At 46.1% G+C, this 22062-nt stretch overlaps 1 protein-coding gene across 1 annotated transcript in view; it reads left to right on the forward strand.

The window, feature by feature from the left end:
• The window catches only part of TLN2 (talin 2), a 253379-nt gene extending 231738 nt beyond the window's left edge, over nucleotides 1-21641 (forward strand). The window contains 7 exon segments of the mRNA XM_045540483.1: nucleotides 537-642; nucleotides 1468-1592; nucleotides 13666-13791; nucleotides 15889-15951; nucleotides 16043-16225; nucleotides 19054-19179; nucleotides 20650-21641. Coding sequence (XP_045396439.1) covers nucleotides 537-642; nucleotides 1468-1592; nucleotides 13666-13791; nucleotides 15889-15951; nucleotides 16043-16225; nucleotides 19054-19179; nucleotides 20650-20778 — 858 coding nt within the window. The 3' untranslated portion in view covers nucleotides 20779-21641.
• Nucleotides 21642-22062: the final 421 nt, after the last annotated feature.

Genomic DNA, 22062 nt, shown 5'->3' on the forward strand with positions numbered 1-22062 from the left:
ACTTCTCCCAGGAGAGCTTAAGGTCAAAACCCTGGAAATGGATTGTTTTTTCAGAAACAACTTCCTGCTCAGTTATTTGTTGCTTACTTGGGGTCTTGTCTACGACCTGAGTGGTACATTTCCTCTGGTCCTGCGTTTGTTTTGTCACATGTCCCGGCTGGCTCAAAGAATGGAGCTTTTTGTTCACTCAGAGTATTCTTACACTTTGGGTAATTTTCATGTGCATGTGTTTGTTTTGTGTATAAATAAAGGGCACATGAAGGTCTAAATAAGGGACTTCATCTCCTTCGTGATCTCTAGGAGCTATGTCAGAAGGGACCTTAGAGGTACACCCAGTTCCCAATTTTTCATTTCTCGTGTGAAATGGTACTGAAGCCCAGCGAGTCTTAAATGTTTTTCTCTAAGAGTCTGAAGTCACTTTGGGACAGGGCTGCACTCAGGACCAGGCTGTCTGACTCCACGCATACCAGTAATAGTGGGCTTCCTGGTATAGCAGTTCTACCTGCTTATGTGTTCGACTTGTTCTTCACCCACAGGTTCTCCAAAAACCAACCCCAGAACTCAAGCATCAACTGGCAGCTTTTTCCAAGCGAGTCGCCGGCGCTGTGACTGAGCTCATCCAGGCCGCGGAAGCCATGAAGGGTAGGTCGGGTGCTCCCGTATCTTCATGTCATCGTGCAGGGCAGCCCTCTGAAGCAGAGGACAAGCACAGCCAGCGCAGGCCTTTTGCTGGCAAATGCAGCCGGGAGGAGGACAGTGGGGTACTTCCTTAAAGCAAATGGGCGTAAGTTAGATTTTAAAAGTAGCATCCTCCCTGAAGCAAATCTTTTCTCTAGTCTCCGTATTAAGTACTTCTGCTTAAATGGTATCATCCAGCTAGAACTGCTCACTTCCCTTAGGAGTCTCCCCATTTATTTTGATCAGCATTTTCATTCATCAGAATACTGACTCATATGCAAATATTACTATTACTATCATATTTAGAAAACAGTGCTGCGTATGTTGTGTGCACCTCCTTTGTGCTTCCATAGAAGCAGCCAACTCACCAGGGAAAGGTTTTCCTCACCGGTTTCCTTTCCTTTGAATTGAGGCGAGGAGCCTTTCCTCGAGTGTTCTGGGAGGAGAGAATGGCAAACCTCTATGCGGCCTAGAGTCTCCTGAGGACACTTATATTCACGAGCTTTCAGTTCAAAGTCAGAGTAAGGCTCAAGCCTTGGTCCATGAGATCTTCATTTCTGAAGCTGCTGCTGACAGCTCCTGTGGTGGGACTGGTCACAACCAGCATCAGCTCCCCACCCCCCGCATCCAGGTGACCTTTGTGAGAGCGAGAGAGAAGGCCCCTTGGGACAAGGCAGGCAGTAGGCTCATGGGAGCCCCCTGCAGGCAGGTCCAGATATTGTTTGTGATTAAGCCAGTGCCCTGAGCTCTGCAGCTACCAACAGTGACCTTCTCTTGGACTGATTTTAGGAACGGAGTGGGTGGATCCAGAAGACCCAACCGTCATTGCAGAAACGGAATTACTGGGGGCTGCAGCCTCCATTGAGGCCGCTGCTAAGAAGTTAGAGCAACTGAAGCCAAGAGCAAAACCGAAAGTGAGTGTTCATTTGTGGCCGCTTGTCTGACGTCACTAGTTCTCGCAGCGGGTGGCTGTGGATGGAGCTGGCCGTGCTGTGGGGAGCCTGTCTCCGTCCCCATGGTCGGACTAGCAAGCAGCAGACCTGCTCCCCCTGCCCAGCACCCTTTTACAGAGTATGGGGAAAGAACAGCGGGTGAGTCTTTCAAGTTAACCGCCCAGAAAATACCTCTGGGTGTCCAGGGGAAGAACTGGGGCAGCTACAGTCTTGATTTAGTTCTGTTACATAAAGCAGGTGTTGGATGCTTCCTGTCGAAAGTTCCTGTTACTGGATGTGAGATTGTCGGCCTCCAGTTTTCTGGTTCGGTTCCCATTATGCTTTTTAGAGAGAAACAGCAATGCTGGGAATCAACAGAGGGCATCGTGAACCTCAGACGTGCCCCCGTTTAAAGACTTTTCCAGTGTCTGCTGGAGACTGGTTAGCTGGTGTGTTTTTCCATCTGTGTCATCTAGATAAATGTTTAAAATTGAAGATCATATGTTATGAGAAAGAGCCATTTAAAGGAAAGAGACACTTTCAGATTGAGCAGTAGGGAAGACACTCTTAAACAAAAGGATGTCAAGTTAGTGCTGTCTCTACAGCCAAAGCCCCCAGCCCTGTTAAGAAGCTGTAACCCCCGTCCTACCTTCCATGGCTTTATCTTCAGCAGGAAGGTGGTGGAACCAGAGGTGGCTTCTTTTTCTTCCTGTTCAAGCAAGTCCCTGGTAGCACCTGTAACTCACCTCCTTTCCAAGGACCCAAATATATTAGGAAAGATTTCCTGGCCCTTCCCCTAAAAACAAAACTGGACTCCCACCCCCCAGTTTAGGTGTGCCTATGTTTCTACCTTTCTTTGTAAGATGAAAGAATGGAGTCTGAGCACTGAAATACCCAACTGCCCAAAAGCAGTGCCTGAGCCAGTGTTGCATGTGAAGTAGACACAAGCACATAAGTTGTCTGTCATGCTTGGGAGCATTCTTCAAACCTCGAATTCTTGGAACCAATCTCCTAATAGTCACTCCAGACTTGGTAAAGGCATCTAAACAGTTTCTCATCAAGAAATAATTTAAGAGTTTTGGCTTCCGATTTGGGAGTTTACCAGGGTTCTCCCCACGGGCCTCTAACCTGAGGGTCTCGGGTTGCCTGATATTGTCAGTGTTTTTCTTACAAACTTCAGAGCTAAGTCTGGTTGTAGGGACAACTCCATTTTCTGGTTATGTCTTTGTTTCTTCTTTGTAAGTCAAGTTAATTGTGAATGAAAAATGGACTTTAAATGCAAGAATCAGCCAGTGACTAAGATTTAGAAGTTTGATGCATGATTTTTTCCTTATCTAGTTGGTCACAAGTGGCCTATCTTGGGAAAGGTTCTGTCTGCTAATGCCAAAGCCGTGTCAGTTGACACTTTCATTCTCCTGGAAAGTTAGCCTGGTGCTAAGTGAACATTAGCACTCGAGGGCCCCCATTCTAGCCCCTTCCCTTTCTTTGTCTTTCTGCAGAGTCCTTCTGAGCTCTGTCTGTCTCTGAGTCCTGGTGTCCGTCTGTCCAGTCATTTATTTACTTCGTGATTCTTGATTGGAAAAACGAAATCCTTAGCGTTTCTGCCCCATAGGACTGTCAGCACAATTAAGTGTAAGGTATCACAAGAGCACAGTGCCTGACATATAGTGAGACTCAGTAAATGGTACCTATGTCACCATTGTTACTGTCGTCATCACCAAAAACATGCTTCTGGGACTTTTATCCTAGGAAAATGCCTGAAATAAAAATTATTCCACAGACCCCTGAGAAAAGAAAAACAAAAAGCTCACAGTGATACAGTGATAAGCACGTGCCAGGTAGTCTTCTATGTAATTTACCTGGATTAACTCATCTGGTCTTTGCAAAAATCCATTAGAATCAGAGGCACCAAGAGGCCAGTTACCTGCCAGGGTCAGGTCACCATGACTGAGCTGAGAGGGATGCATGTGGGCTCTGGGTGGCAGTTTCAGTCCCAGCCAGTCCCCTTTTGCCCCCCATTTTCAGAGAAGGCTGGTCTAGTCCCCCAGGGGCCATTTGTGGTCTGCGTGTGCCCTTTGAGCCATTAATCCCACCTCTGGGAATGTGTCCTCGGGGACATCCAAGAGGGGAAAAAAGCTGTGTGCGTGGGAGAGGGTTGCTCCTTGTGGCCTTGTTTGTATGAACAGTGATGAGAAGCTGGATGTGACCTGAGTGACTTGAAGGAGTATCGCGCAGCTGTTAAAAACAATGGTTGCTAGGACTGTGTAGCCTGAAGAAGATGCTCGTGGTATGATGTAAAGGGGGTGGGGGGAAGAGGATGCAGAATTATGTACTCATTGTGATTACAACTCTGTAAAAATACTTGCATATGAAATAAGTAGGGAATGTACAAGAACGATGATGGAATTGGGACGATGGAGGGGTCTGTGTTTTATTTATAAAACAATGTTATAAAAATAACAGCCCTCTAAAAATTAATGATGACTGCTGAACTGGGCCAGTGAGGACTCCCTGCACTACTGTGGGATCATCTAGTCTTTGTGGTCGCAGTGAGAATATTTACAGGGAAGCCGAGGAATCCCTCAGTTAAGGTCAAAGTTAACATAAATGATGATTTGAGTCCTTTCCTTGTGGGTTACCTACCTTAGATCTCGCCCATCATTTTGGGAAGGGTGTTTGGTACTTCTAGAACTCTTTATAAATGGTCTGAAGTCTCTCTCTGGTGACCAGAGGTTCCTGCCACATGGATCTTATTTATCTAAAAAACTGTTTTGAAGAAACCATCAACCCAAACCATAGCTTTTGTGCCTGTCTAGGAGGGGAATCCACTTTGTGACAATTTCTGCATGAAATAAGATATCTTCCTTGCCTTTATAAAGGAATTTATTTCCCCAGTTAAAGAACAACAGAAACAACAATCTGATACCAAAATTAGCTAGACTTTTGAGGTAAATTGCTCTTCTCAATTCTCCCCCATAAGCTTAAAAAAAAAAAAAACAAAAACCTCAAGATACTGAAATAAACGATTGCTGTTACATCCCTCTCCCTACAACTCTGCTCCCTTACACACACATGCGCCCTCCATATAAAATGAGTGTGTCTTCCTTCTGTACCTGGGGAGCATTCGCACTGCTTTGAGGAATAGTTTTGGGGAGGGGTGATGATTTTGTTTAAATTGCTCTGCTCACCACATTCTCAGGTTGCCTGTTATAAAAGGTCTATGGTCTATGATGATGATTCTGGTATCTTCCCACTGCAGGCCCTTAAAATTTAAGCATCTCTTTTTACCCAGAGTCTCCCAGACATGCACTATTGAATCCACTGTTCCCTTGGGAAAATGGTACAATGGCAAAATGAGAAAGTCAGTGAGTGCTGGTGCATGTGCTGACAATATTGCTAATGGCGCCGTTTCCACACCTGCAGACAGACCTGTGCTCCAAAGACAGGTATCGGAGTTGCTGCAATGGTGACCACCCCCTGCAGCTGTAACCTTCAATACTGTGCCTGTTCTCGAGCTCAGTCAAACCTGGATGCCTTTTCTGCAGGCCTCTGTGTGATATGTTTGATATATTAGGTTGTTATTTAATCCAACTATATATCAAACATATTCCTACAGTGTCTTGCCCTGTCTCCGGGGGTTCCTAATACAGTTTATAAGGCAGCAGGATAGAATATGTTAAAGTCACAAGTAGATTTAGAAGACGGACCACTCATTACAATTCATTATGTTACATTTTATTTCTTCTTGTAGCATTTGAGACCTGTATCAGTGCTTATTATAGAAGTAAATTATAATTATTGATGTTTCATAAGAGCTGGAGATACTTTTACAGCTTAGTTTTGTGCAGCGATGAGTCCTTAAGGGAGGTTGCTTAGTGGAAAAATTGGAAATTTCTAACCCATGTCTATGATATGGGATAAAGTTCAGGTTTATAACCTCCCAACACAGCTAGATTTATATTTTATTTCTGTTCATTTTTATTCTGATCTTCAATTGAAAAGTTAGTAATTTTCATGATCAAGATTTCAGCAAAAATTCAAGGAGCATAAATCAATTTTCTGTCACTTTGCTTTCCACTTATAGTAACAAAATCTATAAACCAAATCAGCCAAACCAACTGTGTAGACGCTGAGTCACTGGGCTTTATTCAAACCTTGGTTAGGACTACATATATCTAATAAAGATAATGTAATGTGGACTATACCGTCTGTTGAATTTCCTGTTATAGGTTAACTTGGCAGCAGAGGTTGATAATATTTAGAATAAACTAACAATCAGGAAGTAATTCCGTAGCCTAATTGGAATTACTGGGGCAGGAAGTTTGGGATTATGATATAGAAAATATTTTCCTGGTACATAATAGCCGCCTTTGGTTTTGTTGACCTCTTCCTCACAAAAGAGCCTGTGAAGTATGTGTGAGTTCATTCTGAGTTCTCTCACCAAAATACTTTGTGAGCATTGCTTTCTGGAAAGAGGACTACTGTGCTCATAGCTTAGTTTTTTTGGAGGAGAAAAGGAGCACTCTTTTAACGAGGATTCCTGAGTATACGGGTGTATGCAGTCCCCCCACACAGGTGTTGAGCCAATGGTTTAAATAGGTCATTTGTGAAAGCTTTCTCTGGCTGTGTCTAGAAGTCATCTCCGAGTTGGTGACAGGTGAATGCATGGTGACAGGGTCACAGACAACAGCAGCAGCAAGGTGATGACACAGGAGAGGGACATGTGTGTTGGAGTCCTAGATTCCGGAATTATAAAGTGGAACTTGTTCCTGGAATCATTTTGCATTGAGAAGCGATCTGTATGTATCAGCAGGTGCTCCTCCAGGCAGATTTCAAGATGCTGGCAAAATCAGGCCCACCTTCCCACAGCAAGAGAACATTGGTTTTGGTTTTGGCTGGCCTTTGAGTCCAGTTAAAGCTGTTCAACTGAAATGACAAATGGCCATGAAAAGAGATAGCAAGTTATTATGAATAAAGAAAAACAGGCCAGGTGTGGTGGCTCATACCTGTAATCCCAGCATTTTGGGAGGCCAAGGCAGGGAGGAGGATCACTTGAGCCCAGGAGTTCGAGACCAGCCTAAACAGTATAGCAAGACCACATCTCTACAAAAGATAAGAAAAATTAGCCAAGCATGGTGGTACATACTTGTAGTCCCAGCTACTCGGGAGGCTGAGTCAGGAGGATCACTTGAGCCCAGGAGTTTGAGGTTGCTGTGAGCTAGGCTGATGCCACTGTACTCTAGCCTGGGTGACAGAGTGAGGCCTTGTCTCAAAAAAAAAATTCCTTTCATTAATTTTGTCATTGACCAGCTTGCCCTCTGTACTGGTTAATACAGTGAATGGGAAAAGGCAGCCAGAGATTCTGGGAGAAGTTGGCACAGTCAGAGTTGCCAGTATGGCCGGGTTGTGGGCTTTGTGCTCGTGTGCCACTCAGTCCCAGGCCAGGAGACGTGTAGGGTAGAAGTGCCTGAAGAACTCAGCCAGCACGCATTGCCAGGTGACTCCCCACCGGTGTAGACCAGTAGGTCCTTTTTAGACCCTCCTCAGACACACAGAGGAAGGAACTTGAGATCTAACAAGTTTTTCTGATTAAATCTTTGAAGAATTCTGTTATCTTTTCTTTGTGCTTCCTCTATAGACATTTGGGAGCCCCTCTCCCTTTTTTGAGAAGCATGACAAAATCTGTAGGAATTATTTCATCAAACAGAAATGGTGATAAAAAGATCATGTCAGTGGTATTACTTTTCATTTTAAAAACAGAGTAGTACAGCAGTAGATACTGTGGGAAAACAACTCCCAAGATACTAATCGTGCAGGCTTGGACCTTTTCCAGTGGATGCTGCATGAACTTGCATTTATTCCACATCTGGATGCAGAGGGTGGTCCCGGCCCAGGCCCAGGCCCAGCCATTTCGCAGTGCTTTCTATGTCCCCCACTTTGCCTGTTTAAGGTGTCTCTGGAGCTTTCCCTGAGACCAGGCCAGCTGTCCAGGTCTGCACTCTCTGCAGTTCCAGTTGTTGTAGGAGGTTTACCTTTTGTTAGTACTATTAAGGGTGGTGGTCCTAAAGCCAGCCCACCCATGGGTCTTCCAAAAGAGAAGCTCACCTAGCTCTTACGCAGTTTGGGTCTTTGGATGCAGGCTAAGGCCTCCCTCAAGGTACCTCTCAGTTCAATACCAGAAGCAAACTGGTAGCAGCCAAACTGGCCACAGAAAAAGGAGAAACATGGCTGCCGGCTGCACTCGGGCTTCCAGCTGGCAGGAGAACACCCCGCTCCTGTTGTGGGAGTTCTAGACGTTGGCCTTCTTTTTTCCCTCAAGTCGTTTAAATTATATGCAAAATGTTCACACTTTTAAAAAATATATCCAAGGAATGTTTTGTTTTTTTTTTTAAGTTTCTGATGCACGATGACCTTGTCTTGAATAGCAAGCATTCTGCAAGGCTTTCGTCACACAGATACCTCCCTGGGAAGACGATACCATGGCTTGTTCTTTGGTTTGGGAAGGCGGTTGTGAGAAAAGCGAGTAATTGTGCTTTTGAGTTTTCAACAAGGCAGCCCCTCAGAGCAGGCTGTCAGGGAGGGAGGCAGAAATCAGGGCAGTGACCCTTCGCCTTCAAGCTCCTTGTGGGGAGGGCTGTGGGGTTGCTGGGGTGTAATTCACAAAGAAGAGGGAGAGGAAAGGGACCATGGGAGGGACGCTCTTCCCCTGCCCGGCACGTGCCCAGGCCCCGTCAGGGTGGGCGGTGGGAGGGATGAGGTTGGCAAAGACGCCGCAGGAAGGAGGCAGGGCTCCTCTGAGCAGGAGGCCAAGAGAGAGGACAAAAGAGAAAAAGTAGCTCCTGCTGATTTGGGCCAGTGCCTTCTCAGAAAAGGGTAATAATCTGGAACCAGACCTGTCTAAACTGTGGGACTAGGAGAGGGTTGAGTTGTTCCTCACGTCACAGACCGAAGACTGAGGGACTGACATCTGAGGAAGGGCGGCGGAGACCCTGCCGTCTCATGGTCTAAGTCCAGAGCAGTGACCAAGCCCAGGCCGCACTCCTGGTCGGGTGCTGAGGGAAAGCTGGAATAAGTGCCCAACCATGTCGTGTGGTGCTGGACACTTCATTTATCACTGATTCATGGATTTTATCTACAATCATCTTAGGTTGTAATCAGAAATGGGAGGGAGAATCTTTAGTAGAATTATGAGTGCAAAACATTGTTCAGACAGAAGAATTACTTTAGCCCAAATCCTGAAAAACAATTTTTAAAACCACAAAAATATACGTAGTATTAGAAATAATAATGAAATTAATTGCTAATAGCTCTTGAGCATCTAATGTAAGTCATGCTTTACATTTACTAATCATTTACTTATAACACCCCTAGCAGGATAGGTTAGGAGGGAAGGTAAGATTTCGAAGATGAATGAATCGGTTGCAGAGGTTATGTTCTTAGAATCCATGAAAGGCCAAAAACCGAAATAAATGTGAGGAAAGGCTGCTCCTTCTCCTCTTTCCACACTGCTTCCCGCACCCCCCCACCACCACCACCACCATTTCTTCTTCCAGAAGGACCTCTAGCTCCTGAGACTTTATACCTATCGGAGCAAAAATAGGGATCTCAGATACTTTCTCCATACAAGAAACAGGCAGGAAGGGAGCCCACCCAAAGTGTAGCCTCTAGCAAGAGGGATCTCAGCAGGCCACTAACTGTTTAAAAGATGGGCTCTGTAGGAGATTGGCTAGTGGGGAAAAAAATCAGCACAAGGGTGCTCAGACCTTTCTCAAAGATACCAGAAAGCCCAGGTGAAGATAAATCCATCCTCGGCTAGCGTCTGCTACACAGTCCAGGAAGATAATTGCTAAGAGCTAGTGGGGAACCCAGCCAGTAACCCTCCCAAGTGGAGGGAAAAGGGGGAAAGAACATTGTACTAAAGGAGGAGAAGATAGATTGAGACTGAGGCAGCAGCTAAATACCTTCATGGGATTCTTAATTTCTATTATATGTTAACCCTTTTTCCCAGTGCTATCTCGTTAAGAGTGCCTCTTAGGAAAATGCCACTGTGTTTACATTGGTATATGCATGCCTAAGTGTCACAAACTGTGACTGCTAGCTGAGGGATATGGGTAGAGCATATGAATAACAACCCACAACCGTAAACGGGGCAGGAATTTGCTCATAGCTATGCATGCATCTGCCAGCCGTGGATCAGGAGTGGACATTTAATGATACGGATGTTTACTGTGTGTATTTCTCCTCTTAACCATTGTCCTCTAGCTGAACTCTGGGACTTGGGAAACTCATTCTGAATGGATATATTCATTCAACAAACGTTTATCACGTGGGCTTCTCCCCCTGGTTTTTGTGCTAGAGAAACATTAAGTGGAATCAAACACAATCTGTGCCCTGGAGGAGATCACAGGCTGGTAGGAGTAAGTTAACTGGAGTTTGTTCTCCTTAGTGCAGGCTGGCATCTCCCACATAGTAGTCCATAATCACCTCCACTAGAAATACAGATTCCCAGGCCCCGCCCCAGACCGACTGAAACAGAGTCTGCCTCTTTAACCACGTCATCGTGTGATTCTGCAGCGAGGGCTGTCAGGGCAGCCTGTTTAATAAAAACATCATCTGAAGGTCCTTGCTGTCACTTGATGCCAGTAGTTATAAAGATATACAGGCCAGGTGTGGTGGGGTGCGTCTGTAGTCCCAGCACTTTGGGAGGCTGAGGCAGGAGGATCGCTTGAGCCACGGGAGTTTGAGGTTGCAGTGAGCTGTGATGATGCCACTGCACTCTAACCCTGGCAATAGAGCAAAATCTTATCTCAAAAAGAAAAAAGGAAAAACAAAAGAAATATAAATAGCCACATGCATAGGGTTAGTCATAATCTTTAAAAGATTACTTTAACAGCTCTTTACATAATCCAATTGTTGAGGGGGAAAAAAACTTAAGGAGTGAGGATATCACGTCCTCAGTCTTCCGTAAACCACAGGGACAGAGCTGACTGACCTTAGGTCGGGAAAATATCTCAGCTCAAGAGGACCTTAAGAGACCGAGCAAGTCAGCGTCAGTGGTGAGGAGATGGGAATGAGAGCTCTGTGAGAGGGGCTGCCACAGCCCCCACCCCCAGCCCCCCAGGGGATTGTTCTGTTAGCAAACACTGCCTTTTAATTATGATCCTTCTGTTTAGGACAGTCCTTGGAAGACCAAGCCCATCCTCTCCTTTCTGCAGTGTGGTTAAGTGTGTGTCCTCCCTCCCTCCTCCCAGGGCCTCACCACCCACCCCCAGATCCCATTCTGCCTGCTGGCAGGAGCTGGGGCTGATGGGCACACAGGCTGGGGAACTTGGGCCTGGAGAGAGGGCCCGTTTTGTCTTAGGCTAGAAGTTGCTTGACATGAGGAAACATTAAGTATTGATATCTGCTCTCAGCAGGAGAGATGGGGTAGGCATTTCATCTTAATGATGAAGCTGGCATGCAAAAGGATACGGCTCTGGCAGACAGAAGGCGGGTCTCATCATGATTCTCTACCCAGCTGTAGCATCTAAAAATCCACCCTCCGTCCCTGCTGCCATCCCAGTTGGCTTTATTAAGCCTTTCTTGGGGAACTCTCTAGTATTTTCTAATCAGTGCCTCCCAGGGATTAGGCTTTCTGCTGTGTCTTTTTTAAAGCATAGAGATGTTATGGAAAGAAAAATAAAAACAAACAAACAAACATCAAAAAGCATTACAACAATTGCCATTACTAGAAAGATTTGTGGGTGTCAAAAATATTTCCAAGTTGAATATCTATTTCAAATACGTGTCTTGCAAATAAACAAGTAAAACTCCAGGGTAACAGCAAATGTGGGAGAGGCCCTTCAAGTCCGTTGTAATGAGATGATTCTGTCAGATCTACCCATGCTAAGACTTAGCACTTACTTTTAAAGAAATTCTATTTTTGCAAATCTTAAAAATTTGGAAAGTCAGAAATCTGTCCGAGTATTCCACACTATAAAGTGGACTCAGGCTTGGAACCCGTAGTGTAGTGGAGGCCACCTGAGCCAAGGGTCCAGGAGACCTGGGCCACAGTGGGCCTCCGTTTCCCCCCTGCAGAATGAGGGGGGCTCCCTTTGGGCTCAGAAATTCTGGATTTCCCTAGTGCCTTTATCTGTGATGTACTTGACTTTCTTTTGCAGAATAAGTGTCCAGAAAAGCTCTTAATCTCAAAATCATTAAAATACACACACACACACACACACACACACACACACACACAGACATACATACACGTGTGTGTGTGTATCTCAGAGCCTAATGTAATTTATTTTGTGCCTGTGTATAAGAGTACCTTTTATACCAGAGTGTCTTATAGTAAGTTGTTTTTGTACTTCACTAACCAAATTCTATATTCCACCAATCCAAAATGAATCCAGTGAAACTGAATTCATTTCTGTCCTGAATACTCTTAGAGCAAGACTTGGTCAGAAATAAGAAAAAAACCCTCAGGTTTTGTCTCAGAACTTCTGAATCCCTGTCATTGTTCTTCAGATCCACTAGACATGCATGGAAATTTCATTTTGCTATAATAATAGGGTAACCCATATTATAAAAATGAGATTGGCTTCTCTCATGGTTCAAGATGTGGCCATTAAGAATAGGGGTCTGGAGAAGAATTGTGTGTATCCTGTCTGCATCCGTCCATCTCTCATAGGGGACCATTAGCAAGCAGACTCTGAACCTCTGGCACGAAGTTTTTCCTTACTGATGCCCTAAGGGGCAGCCTGGGCTAGTAAAGGTGTATCATTTTGGAGTGAGAGAGATTGACAGTTAGGTTTGGGTTGACATGCTGCCACATGACCTTGGGCCCGACATTCCATCTCCCTGAGCCTGAGTTTTCTCACTGTAAAAATAAGAATAAAGACAATTTCAGTATAGGATTTTTTTCTGGATTTGGTGAGCATTAAGTCAATGTATGTAGAAGTCCCTGACAAAATGCTTGCCACATAGTGGGCACTCTTAAAAACGTATTGCTGTTCTACAACATTGTGACTGTACTTAGTGCCACTGAATTGTACACTTAAAATGGGGTAAAAGTATAAATTATATGTTATATATGTTTTTCCACATATATAAAGAAAAGTATTTCTATACCTGGCCATCATCTCTTAATGCCTGAAAGGTACCAGCCACATCTTCAACGTTCTGTGACCTAAGGACAGCTTACCCAGTTGACTTGGAGTCATGGAATATTAGCACAGGGGCCACAGAGGCCTAACCTGACTACCCCAAACTGTGGTGCTCCATCCCACCCAGCTTGGTGCCACCATCTTCACACTTGCCCCACTTCCCCAAAGCTTCTCTTCAACTTCCTGAGGTTTTTTTGGTAGCAAAGGTGTGGTGGTGATGAATTTAAATCAGAACCCTGATGGCCTGACATCTATGCAGTTGTGTCCAGTGTTCTTCCCAAGATGAAGCCATGCCTTGAGTGTCCAGGTGACTGAACAAGCTCCACCTTGATGTCAGGTTGCCTTGATTTTTTTCCCCCGCCATTGGGTGATCTGTGGTTGGTATATAACTCAATCTGTGTTGAGCCTCAGAGATGGAAATGCTATTTTGCTTTGGTTTTTACCCAAGAGCAGTAACATTTTTCAAAACTAATAATCATCTTTCCTTTTTCCAACCCAGTTTTGAGTCTTAAGCTCTGAAAGTGTGTGCCACGACCCACCATTTTTATTTCAATTATTGATTATTTTGATTTTGGTTATTGACGTTGCTGAAACCATTTGAGTATATTTTATGCACAGTGAATTTGTATCTCTTTAAATATTCTATTCTAGAAAAATTGTCTTAGAATTTCCTAATTTAAAATTTGTGTAGAATGTCAGGCTCACAGTGTTTTCCTTTTGGAGTTGGGGGTAGGGGTGGGGGCAGGTGGAAAGGCACCCTGACCGCTTAGGCCTACCCCAGGGGGGTTTGTCAACAAAAAGCAATAGGCAGGTGCAGAGCCAGGTGAGCAAGCAGTAGGTGGTTTGGCAGAAGGAGGTGTTTGTGAATATGAATTGCATGTGATGCTGTTTTCTTTTGGTTATAGCAAGCAGATGAGACCCTGGATTTTGAGGAACAGATTTTGGAAGCCGCTAAATCCATTGCTGCTGCCACAAGTGCCCTGGTCAAATCGGCCTCAGCAGCCCAGAGGGAGCTGGTGGCCCAAGGAAAGGTAGGTAAAGCCACTGGCCAAGACGCCGGATGCTCACATGGGGAGAGCCTTCGAGGACTAAGGAAAAGAGGTGCCAGCCTTTGGCCTCACCAAGGAAACGCATGCTGTACCTTCCCTCCCTGAATTGCCAGCCTTTGCCCTGACCTGAAAACTCCATTTGCTTCAACTTGCCCAGCAGAATGAAAGGTTTGGCTTCCGGTCCTCTCATATGCTTCTCGTTAAGGCATCCCATTCCAGGCAGTGAGCCTGAACAAGACATTTATATTCCCACTGTAGATTAGACTATTTAAAGATGTAAACTGTCTTGTTTTCCTGGTAGACCGCTCTGTGAGCACCACAGTCGGAGGCTTTATATTACCACTGTCCAACTCCAAATGGCCGTTTGCTGTTTAGGACTGTTGAGCTGAATGCTCTCCAGCTTTGCAGCTAGCGCTTGCCTGAGCCTGTTGGTCAAAAGGCCAGTCTGGTTTTCAGTCTGAGATTTCTCTAATCTGCTTCATCTTCAGTCACTCGTTCCATCTGCATTAGCATAAAAGCATAGTTGTTTTTTAATGATTCAAAGGATTAATAATATGTTACTAATTCTGGATATGGAACAGTCTTCCATCTTAAAACATTCCATGTGTCCCATTACTATGGTGCAACATGGAACCGTCCTGTCCACACTGGCTTGCGGAGAGCCTCTCAGATGTAGAGGCACCACAGAAACCCATCAGGCTATGGGTTTGGGAAATTTGGTCACCATGATTGTCAGTCACTTCTGTTTGATATTAGAAGGCCTTTGATGTCAGTGCACACAGAGATGGACATGATTGTGTCTTGAGAACTTGTAGTGCAGACTGGAAGGTTTGCCCAGCCAGTGGCTGTGCATCTTCCTCCAGGAATGTATCATGTGAGCTTAGCCAGGTCTTAGTCCAGTCCACATACCTTCACTCCTCCTTTTATAAACCATCCTATGGCATCTTACTTCGTACTGTGTCCCTCCCCACTGGACACACAAGCTGTCGTCTTACGCTTCTCGTCTTCACGCTTCTAGATGAGCGTGCTGAGGAGGCCAGCAGAGTGCTGACCTCAGCGTGTGTCCTCATCAAGTTCTTGTCAAGTGATCAACATATAATGACCACAAATCCATCATTGAACAGAATATCCTACTTAAAAATTTCAGTGTCAAGATTTATAAAGAGTTGACTATGCGTCAGACACGTTGCTAAGATACTTGAGAATCTAACTTGAATATGGTAGAGTTCCTGCCTGTCTTCTAAGGGGCTTAAATGTTCAAGCATTTAAAAAGTTGGTGAAGAGGTTCTGTTGGACATGGGTGAATTATAGGATCATATGCAGGACCTTGGAGTTTTACTTGCTGTTCGACAAGCCCTGATGTGGTGCCTGTAATTGTTGACAAGTCCTCAGTTTCATCTTCAAACTGAGATACTCATCTCTTACCTTCTCAGGTACCTCCTACAAGCATAGAGGTGTCTCCTCTCATAGCTCCTCCCTCTGGATTTGGACAGAAAATGTTTCCCTTGTTGCCGTGACTTCTAAATCAAAACAGAGTCCCCCGTACTTCTAGCCTCTTATTTCTCTTCTCACCCTTGACAAAAATGGTCTGTGTTTCCTTAAGACAAGAGTCTATACTCGATTATAGGGAGGGAGATGAACCACCCTTTTTTAACATTATCTGCCAGAAACTCACAGGGTGGTTTTCAGGGTCAATAATCAGGAGAGATTTAAGATTCCCTTGGCTCTCAAAGGAGGAGGCCTAGGTGGCTCCCATGTTTGACGTGAGGAAAGGCCCCAAACCGTCATTCCTGAGCTGCTTCCCAGAAACACAGTATCTGGCAGCTACATGGAGCTGTTCTGAGCATCTCTCATTCTGGCCCAGGTGGACACCAGCCAGCATGTGCCATGCAGTCTTGGCGTGCCAGGGTCCCGAGTGAGAAAGGGTTGCTCCCTTCTCAGGACAGTGCTGTTGGTGGGAGTCACCAAGAGGTGCTGTGAGTCTGGTTCTAGGGCAAGGTAGAGCTGAGGGGCTGCGGGTCACCATGGGTCACCTGGGCCTGCTGCCCTCATTGCAGATTTCCTCCCTCCACTCTCTAGGTGGGCTCCATCCCTGCCAATGCTGCAGACGACGGACAGTGGTCACAGGGGCTGATTTCTGCCGTGAGTCACCTTCTTCTTCCACCCCATTTGCTTTTTTGATCCCCTGAGGGAGGTTTGGGCCTTAGGTCACTTCTCTGTTGACTGTCCCCAGGCCCGGATGGTGGCGGCTGCAACCAGCAGTCTCTGTGAGGCAGCCAATGCCTCCGTTCAGGGACATGCCAGTGAAGAGAAGCTCATCTCATCTGCCAAGCAGGTCGCCGCTTCCACAGCCCAGCTGCTTGTGGCCTGCAAGGTGAAGGCCGACCAGGATTCAGAGGCCATGAGGCGGCTACAGGTAATGGTCACTGATGCTGGTGGGAAAATACTCCTGTTGGAGCGGGTAAGTGTCACCAAAGGGCACAGCCTCACTTCCTTGGCATGACCCACCAGGCTTTCCATCAGCCACCTCTGTCCCACATTCCAGCTTCATCCTCTACCACGTGCCTCCGCGCATCCTACGCCTGCTGCCCCACCAAGCTGACATTCACCACGTGTACGTACCTCTGGTCTCATGTGTCAAGGCCCCCACTCACCTAGAATGTGCCGGCGGCCCTCCTCCCCACCAGCCCAACCTGGCAAACTCCTACCTGTAGTTTGTGACTCATCTGCAAAGTCACCCTTTCTGGGACACCCTCCCTGACTCTCCCAGGGCTTAGGCAGTCAGTCCCTCCTCTGTCCTGCAAGAGTTCCCGACCACACCACTCTTAGGGTTCCCGTCACGTGGAACCACCACATTTTTATGTCTGCCTGCGACAAGGCTGTGAGCTTCTTAGGTACAGGTGCCACATCTTCACCTGTGTGTGTCTCACACCTAACGTGGTGCCTGTTCCAGAGGAGGCCTCCGTCAGCGTTTGCTACAGAAGGGAATGGAAGAACTAAGGAATTTATATGGGACTGTTGCTAAGCTTTCCCAGAGCCCAAAGCTCATGTTACAAAGGTGACGTCAAGTCCTTCCCCATGCATACACATTTTCCTGGTGGTTTTAATTATGAAAATATTTTAAACACAATGGAAGAAATGTTTGAATGAACACATCGCATGGCCTCAACATCTTCACACATCAGATGTTATCATTGTTTTCTGTTCCTGTTTTTATCTACGTACCAAATAATTTTGTCTAGTTGTAACCATAGCAAGAAACATTTTGCTTTCTTTTCGCTTAACATTTTGTCATACGTATTTTTTCCTTGATGACAAGGTTTCATTAATTTCTCTCTGCAAAGCTATAACTGGTCCATTATTCATGAGTCTCGGTTTTAATGATTGCATGATACTGTATCAACTGATTATGCCAGAATTTCCCTATACGTTGGACATTTTGTTTCTGATTTTCTAGATTTTCATTATTATAAGTAGTATAATGCAGATTGTTTATATTGCTAAAGTACATGTTTATATTAAGTCATGAAGAAAATTATAAATGGCAGAAGTGTTTGGACAGTTCTGCCAAAACTCGTGTCTTATTTTAAAAGCTCTAAAGTGCATTTCTATTGTTTGGCCCTCCTGAATCCCTCTGTGACGCACTTCCCTCACTGCCATTTGTCTCCTGGGATAAACCCGGGGGAAAATTGAGGAGCTGCATATTAGTGAATGTTACCTCTGGGTTTGCGGGGGTGGGGGGGGCAATTCTGGGAAAAACATTCTGAATTAAGAGAGCCCTGGCTCTGCCATGTCTTAGATACATGATCCTTACATAAGTCACTCAAAATTTTTCGGGCATAAGCAGCTTTGTCTCTAAAATGGGGATAGAGATATCCTCAATGACTCTTACGAGGGTCAAATAGGATAACAGATACGAAAGTGCCTTTTTAAGCCCTAAGGATTTACACAGATACAGCATCACTCTCGTTATCATTGTTACTGGATGGTTTAACTGGCCACCACAATGTCATGTCTGACTCCCATACAAATGACTCAGGTGATCTTTGGGGCTGGACAGACCTATGTTCAAATCTGAGCTCTGTAACTTACTAGCTATAGGATCTTAGATCCTTAACCTCAGTTTTCACATCAGAAAAGTGGGCTAATGATTTCTAACCTCATAAACCCTTAGGAGAACAAGCACTTGGTGACTGCTTGTCAAATACCGATTGGCTTCCCCTTCCCTTCTTGTGCAAGCCCTCATAGTTCCCCTTGGTCACTTCAGATAACCAACCAGATGGGCCAGTTAACTCTGAATAAGAACTCTCACCTTTCTGATGGCTAAACCTCAAGCATAAGCCCTTGAGTCTGAACAAGGAATATAAGAGGTTTAATGAAGCCTTAACCACCTTTAGAAGAAAATTCAAAACCTCAGCTGGTAGAGAATACATCCCTGGGGCCATGCTTCATGAGCATTCAGAATAAGCCAGTGTGGGTGATAGTCCTTAATGAGGATCTAGGCTTCACGTAGAAAAGCTTTTCTTTACTTGTCTCGTGCAATTGCCCCATCCTAGAGCCTGCGGCCTAAAGCCCAGCTGAGACTCCAAGAGTATATCTGTGAAGGCCCCAGTTACTATGAGGCTCCCAGCCCTTCCACACAGGGTAGATGCTGTCTCCCTTATGCCCTTTGTTCCCTCAAAAAGCCTTCAGTAAGCACCAACTCTGAGCAGCTACCGTACCAGTGAGGTGCTGGGGGTGCCAAGATGCCAGTCCCTGCCCTCAGGTTCCTCACTGTTCAGGAGGGAGCACTCCAGGAGCACTGAGGGAGAGGGTGTGGGTAGGGCCAAGGCAGACAGGAGAAAGTGATGTCTGAGCTGAGTCCTCAAGCATGTGCTAAATTGGATGGGGGCAGGGAGAGGAGGTTTTCTAGACCAAGGAGGCAGACCTTGCACATACTTCTGTTAACACACGTGTCACATTGCTGTAGTCATTTATTTACATTATTGTAATTGCCCTCAAAAGTGAGTATTCCTTGGGAGCCGGTCTCACTCCAAATGACCAGTAGTTAGGTAGGTGCCAGTGTTGGTAGAATCGGGGGATAGATGGATAAACAGATGGTACTTGCTGGCTGGGGAGAACTTGTGTGTTACAATTGAATGATAAATTCTGTCAGGGTCCCCTGAACTGTACCTTCATGTCTGTTCTTGCCGGTCCCAAACGGCTGTTTCTAACGATAGAATGTGTGTTGTGTTCACTCTCCAGGCAGCAGGAAATGCTGTGAAAAGAGCCTCAGACAATCTTGTTCGTGCAGCCCAGAAGGCAGCATTTGGCAAAGCTGATGATGACGATGTCGTAGTGAAAACAAAGTTTGTGGGGGGCATTGCCCAGGTTTGTGATTAAATTCAGAACAGTGTTTACTCCCAAGATGGGCATTGTGTTATGACAGAGACACACAATAACAGTGACTTAAGCAAAACGAAAGTTTATTTCTCCCTCCTGTAGCAGTCTGAGTATAAGCAGTCTAGGGATGTCTCCTGCATGGCTAAGACTAGACTCCGTCTGCCTTATTGCTCCACCATCCCTGAGATGTTGCCCTTGGCCACTTGGTCCAAGATGGCTCAGTAGCCACCTCAGCTTTCCATCCAGCAGGAAGAGGGAAAGGAGGGGAGAGCCTGACTCTGGAGTTGCACACGTCACTTCCTCTCACATGCCATTGGTCAGCATTTAGTCACGTGGCCAACCTAGCTGCACAGGAGGCTGGGAAATGGAGTATTTTTGTCTGAGTAGCATTTGCCTAGCTGAAAATCAAGGATTCTATTATAGAAAAGGAGAAAAATGAAAATTGGAAGATGGCAATATTATTTAAATAAAATGATGTATTTGGAGCTACTGCCCACTCCAGACATTTGGCCCTGTAGAGAGAGTGAATGCTCACCCTCTCCCAGGAGTTTACAAGAGCAAGAGTGTTGCATTCTCATGAATGCCAGTGAGTAGGAAACTCCAGGTAGTCAGGCTCGCAGTTTTTGATGTGTGTCAGTATAAATCCATTATACAAGACAGTCTCATCAGCACCAGGAACACTGAAGTTACTCATTCTCAGGGCCTGCTTTAGCTCTCCCTGACCCCCCTCCTGTGTTTGGCTAATGGACTGGATGCATTTTTACCAGATGTGTTTCTTAATACACTAATTCCATGAGAAGTTCCGCAGAGAAGGGTCATACTGCACTTAATACCCCCACCTTAGTAACAGGGCTCATTAGCCTAGAAAAGGCTCTGAAAAGGCCCGCAGGAAGGGAACTTGCTTGGCTTTCTTGAGTACGCACTTACCCGTTTCACACAGTACCTGTTATACTAGCTAGTATTGCTCAGAGCCCGCCTTAGAAGCATGAAATAAATAGATGAAGGCCATCTAGTGGTTAAGGGCCCCAGCGTTAGCTTTAAGCACACCTGGTCCAGGTCATCCTCTACTAGTGGGGTGGAAGTGGACCCACATCTCTCAGCTTCAGACTTCCTATTGGAGAAACAGGACTTTTAGCAGGGCATACTTCACGGGGTTGCCACGAAGGTGATAGGACAAACCACGTGAAGTGCTTACACCAGAGCCTGGGACATCGTAGGGGTGCAGTAGATGTTTGCTGTCAATCAGTGGCCAGAGTCCGTTTGTTTTCCTGGGTCAGCTGGGTCATCAGTTTCAAAACCCAAACAATGACACAAGCTGGTCCCCAGAGCTCAGAATGCTGTTCCTGGGGCACTGCTGCGTCCCACTGTAGCGGGGGCTGTGGGCGCTCATGACACAGGCAGTGGGGGGGGGGGTCCTAGAAAGCGTTAGATCCATTCAGCTCGTTGCTTTCCCTCCAGATCATCGCCGCGCAGGAAGAAATGCTAAAGAAGGAGCGAGAACTGGAAGAAGCGAGGAAAAAACTGGCTCAGATCCGCCAGCAGCAGTATAAATTCCTACCCACAGAGCTGAGGGAGGACGAGGGCTAAGGCCGGAGCCGGGATGGCGAGCCCCAGGGGACGGCTCTGCCTGAACTGGACAGACAGTGCTCCCGAGAGGCCGGGCACTGCCCCCGGGGTGAGCCCGGAGCCCCGAGTGCCCGTCCTCACGTCTCTGTCCCGTGGCACCAGCTGCATGATGTGATGTCTCACGGTACAGTGTCCCACCCACAGCTCCTCTGCCGCCTCCCCTCATGCCTCACTGTGTCTCAGGAGAGAGGGGCACCTGTTTCGTGGACTGTTACCAAAAAAGAGAAGTCAGTATTATGTCGTTCTCAGACACTTTTGCTTGTGTGGGTCCTTCTCTAGGCCTGCTCCTGGGCCACCTTGTGAAATCATAAGAGGAAAAAAATAATGGAAGAAGTCGTTGATGTCACAGATCTTCATAGATACCCAGGAGAAGACGGAAGCTGGAGTTGGACACGGTTAATCAAAGCGGGAAACACAAACCCATGTGGACTCTGGAAGGGTGGCCGGGGGCCTCCTTCCACGTCTGGAGCGCTGGCCCACCCAGGGGGTGTGGAGTTCCTGCTCCTGTTTGCACGCTTCCCTGCCTCAGTGTGTAAGCTCCTTGTACAATCTAGACCCTTCTTGTATTCTGTGGCCCAGAAAAGCAAACGATTATTTTTTTTTTTCCCTCCATAATCCAAAGGGCAGAGTTGTGGGAGGCCGTCAGGGCTTGGCGACCAGGGGCTGTAATAAAATATGTGGGCTCCTCATTCTGCAGAAGCTGTTTCAGTTCATGGAGATTCATCCGCCCAAACCCACGTCTCCCAGGTGACAGGGCAACAGCCCCCCCTTGTAAGTGTTTGGGGCGGGGATTCAGCGGGAATAAAGAACTTCCTCGTGACTCACCTTCAGGTCCCACAGTGGTCTCTCTGCTCTCAAAATGGTCAGAATTCAGGACTGGAAGGCAACCGTTTAAAAATCTGTCACCTGTCCTCCATCCCAAGATGACTTTTTTCTGTCTTAATAGCCCTAAAATCTAGATGCATCCTAAAATCAACATGAACCTTTAACCGAGATAGTTTTGCTTACTGTCACGTAAGTGAAGACATTCAGTATTTGTCTTCTGGGTGCCACACTTCCAGGATTTCATATCCTTTCCCCTCTTTCCTTTCCTCCTCTTCTCAGATCCCTCTCCTGAAAAGGGCATTTTAAGACCTTGAATTTACCTTTCATCTGAGCCTTTACCCAAGACAGTACCTGAAAGATGAGTGGCTTGTGGGATAGATCCTAATGCCAGAGAGCAAGAGTCTTTGAAAAAATACATGA

Source organism: Lemur catta, chromosome 1, assembly GCF_020740605.2.
Source record: "Lemur catta isolate mLemCat1 chromosome 1, mLemCat1.pri, whole genome shotgun sequence".
Classification (NCBI taxonomy): domain Eukaryota; kingdom Metazoa; phylum Chordata; class Mammalia; order Primates; family Lemuridae; genus Lemur; species Lemur catta.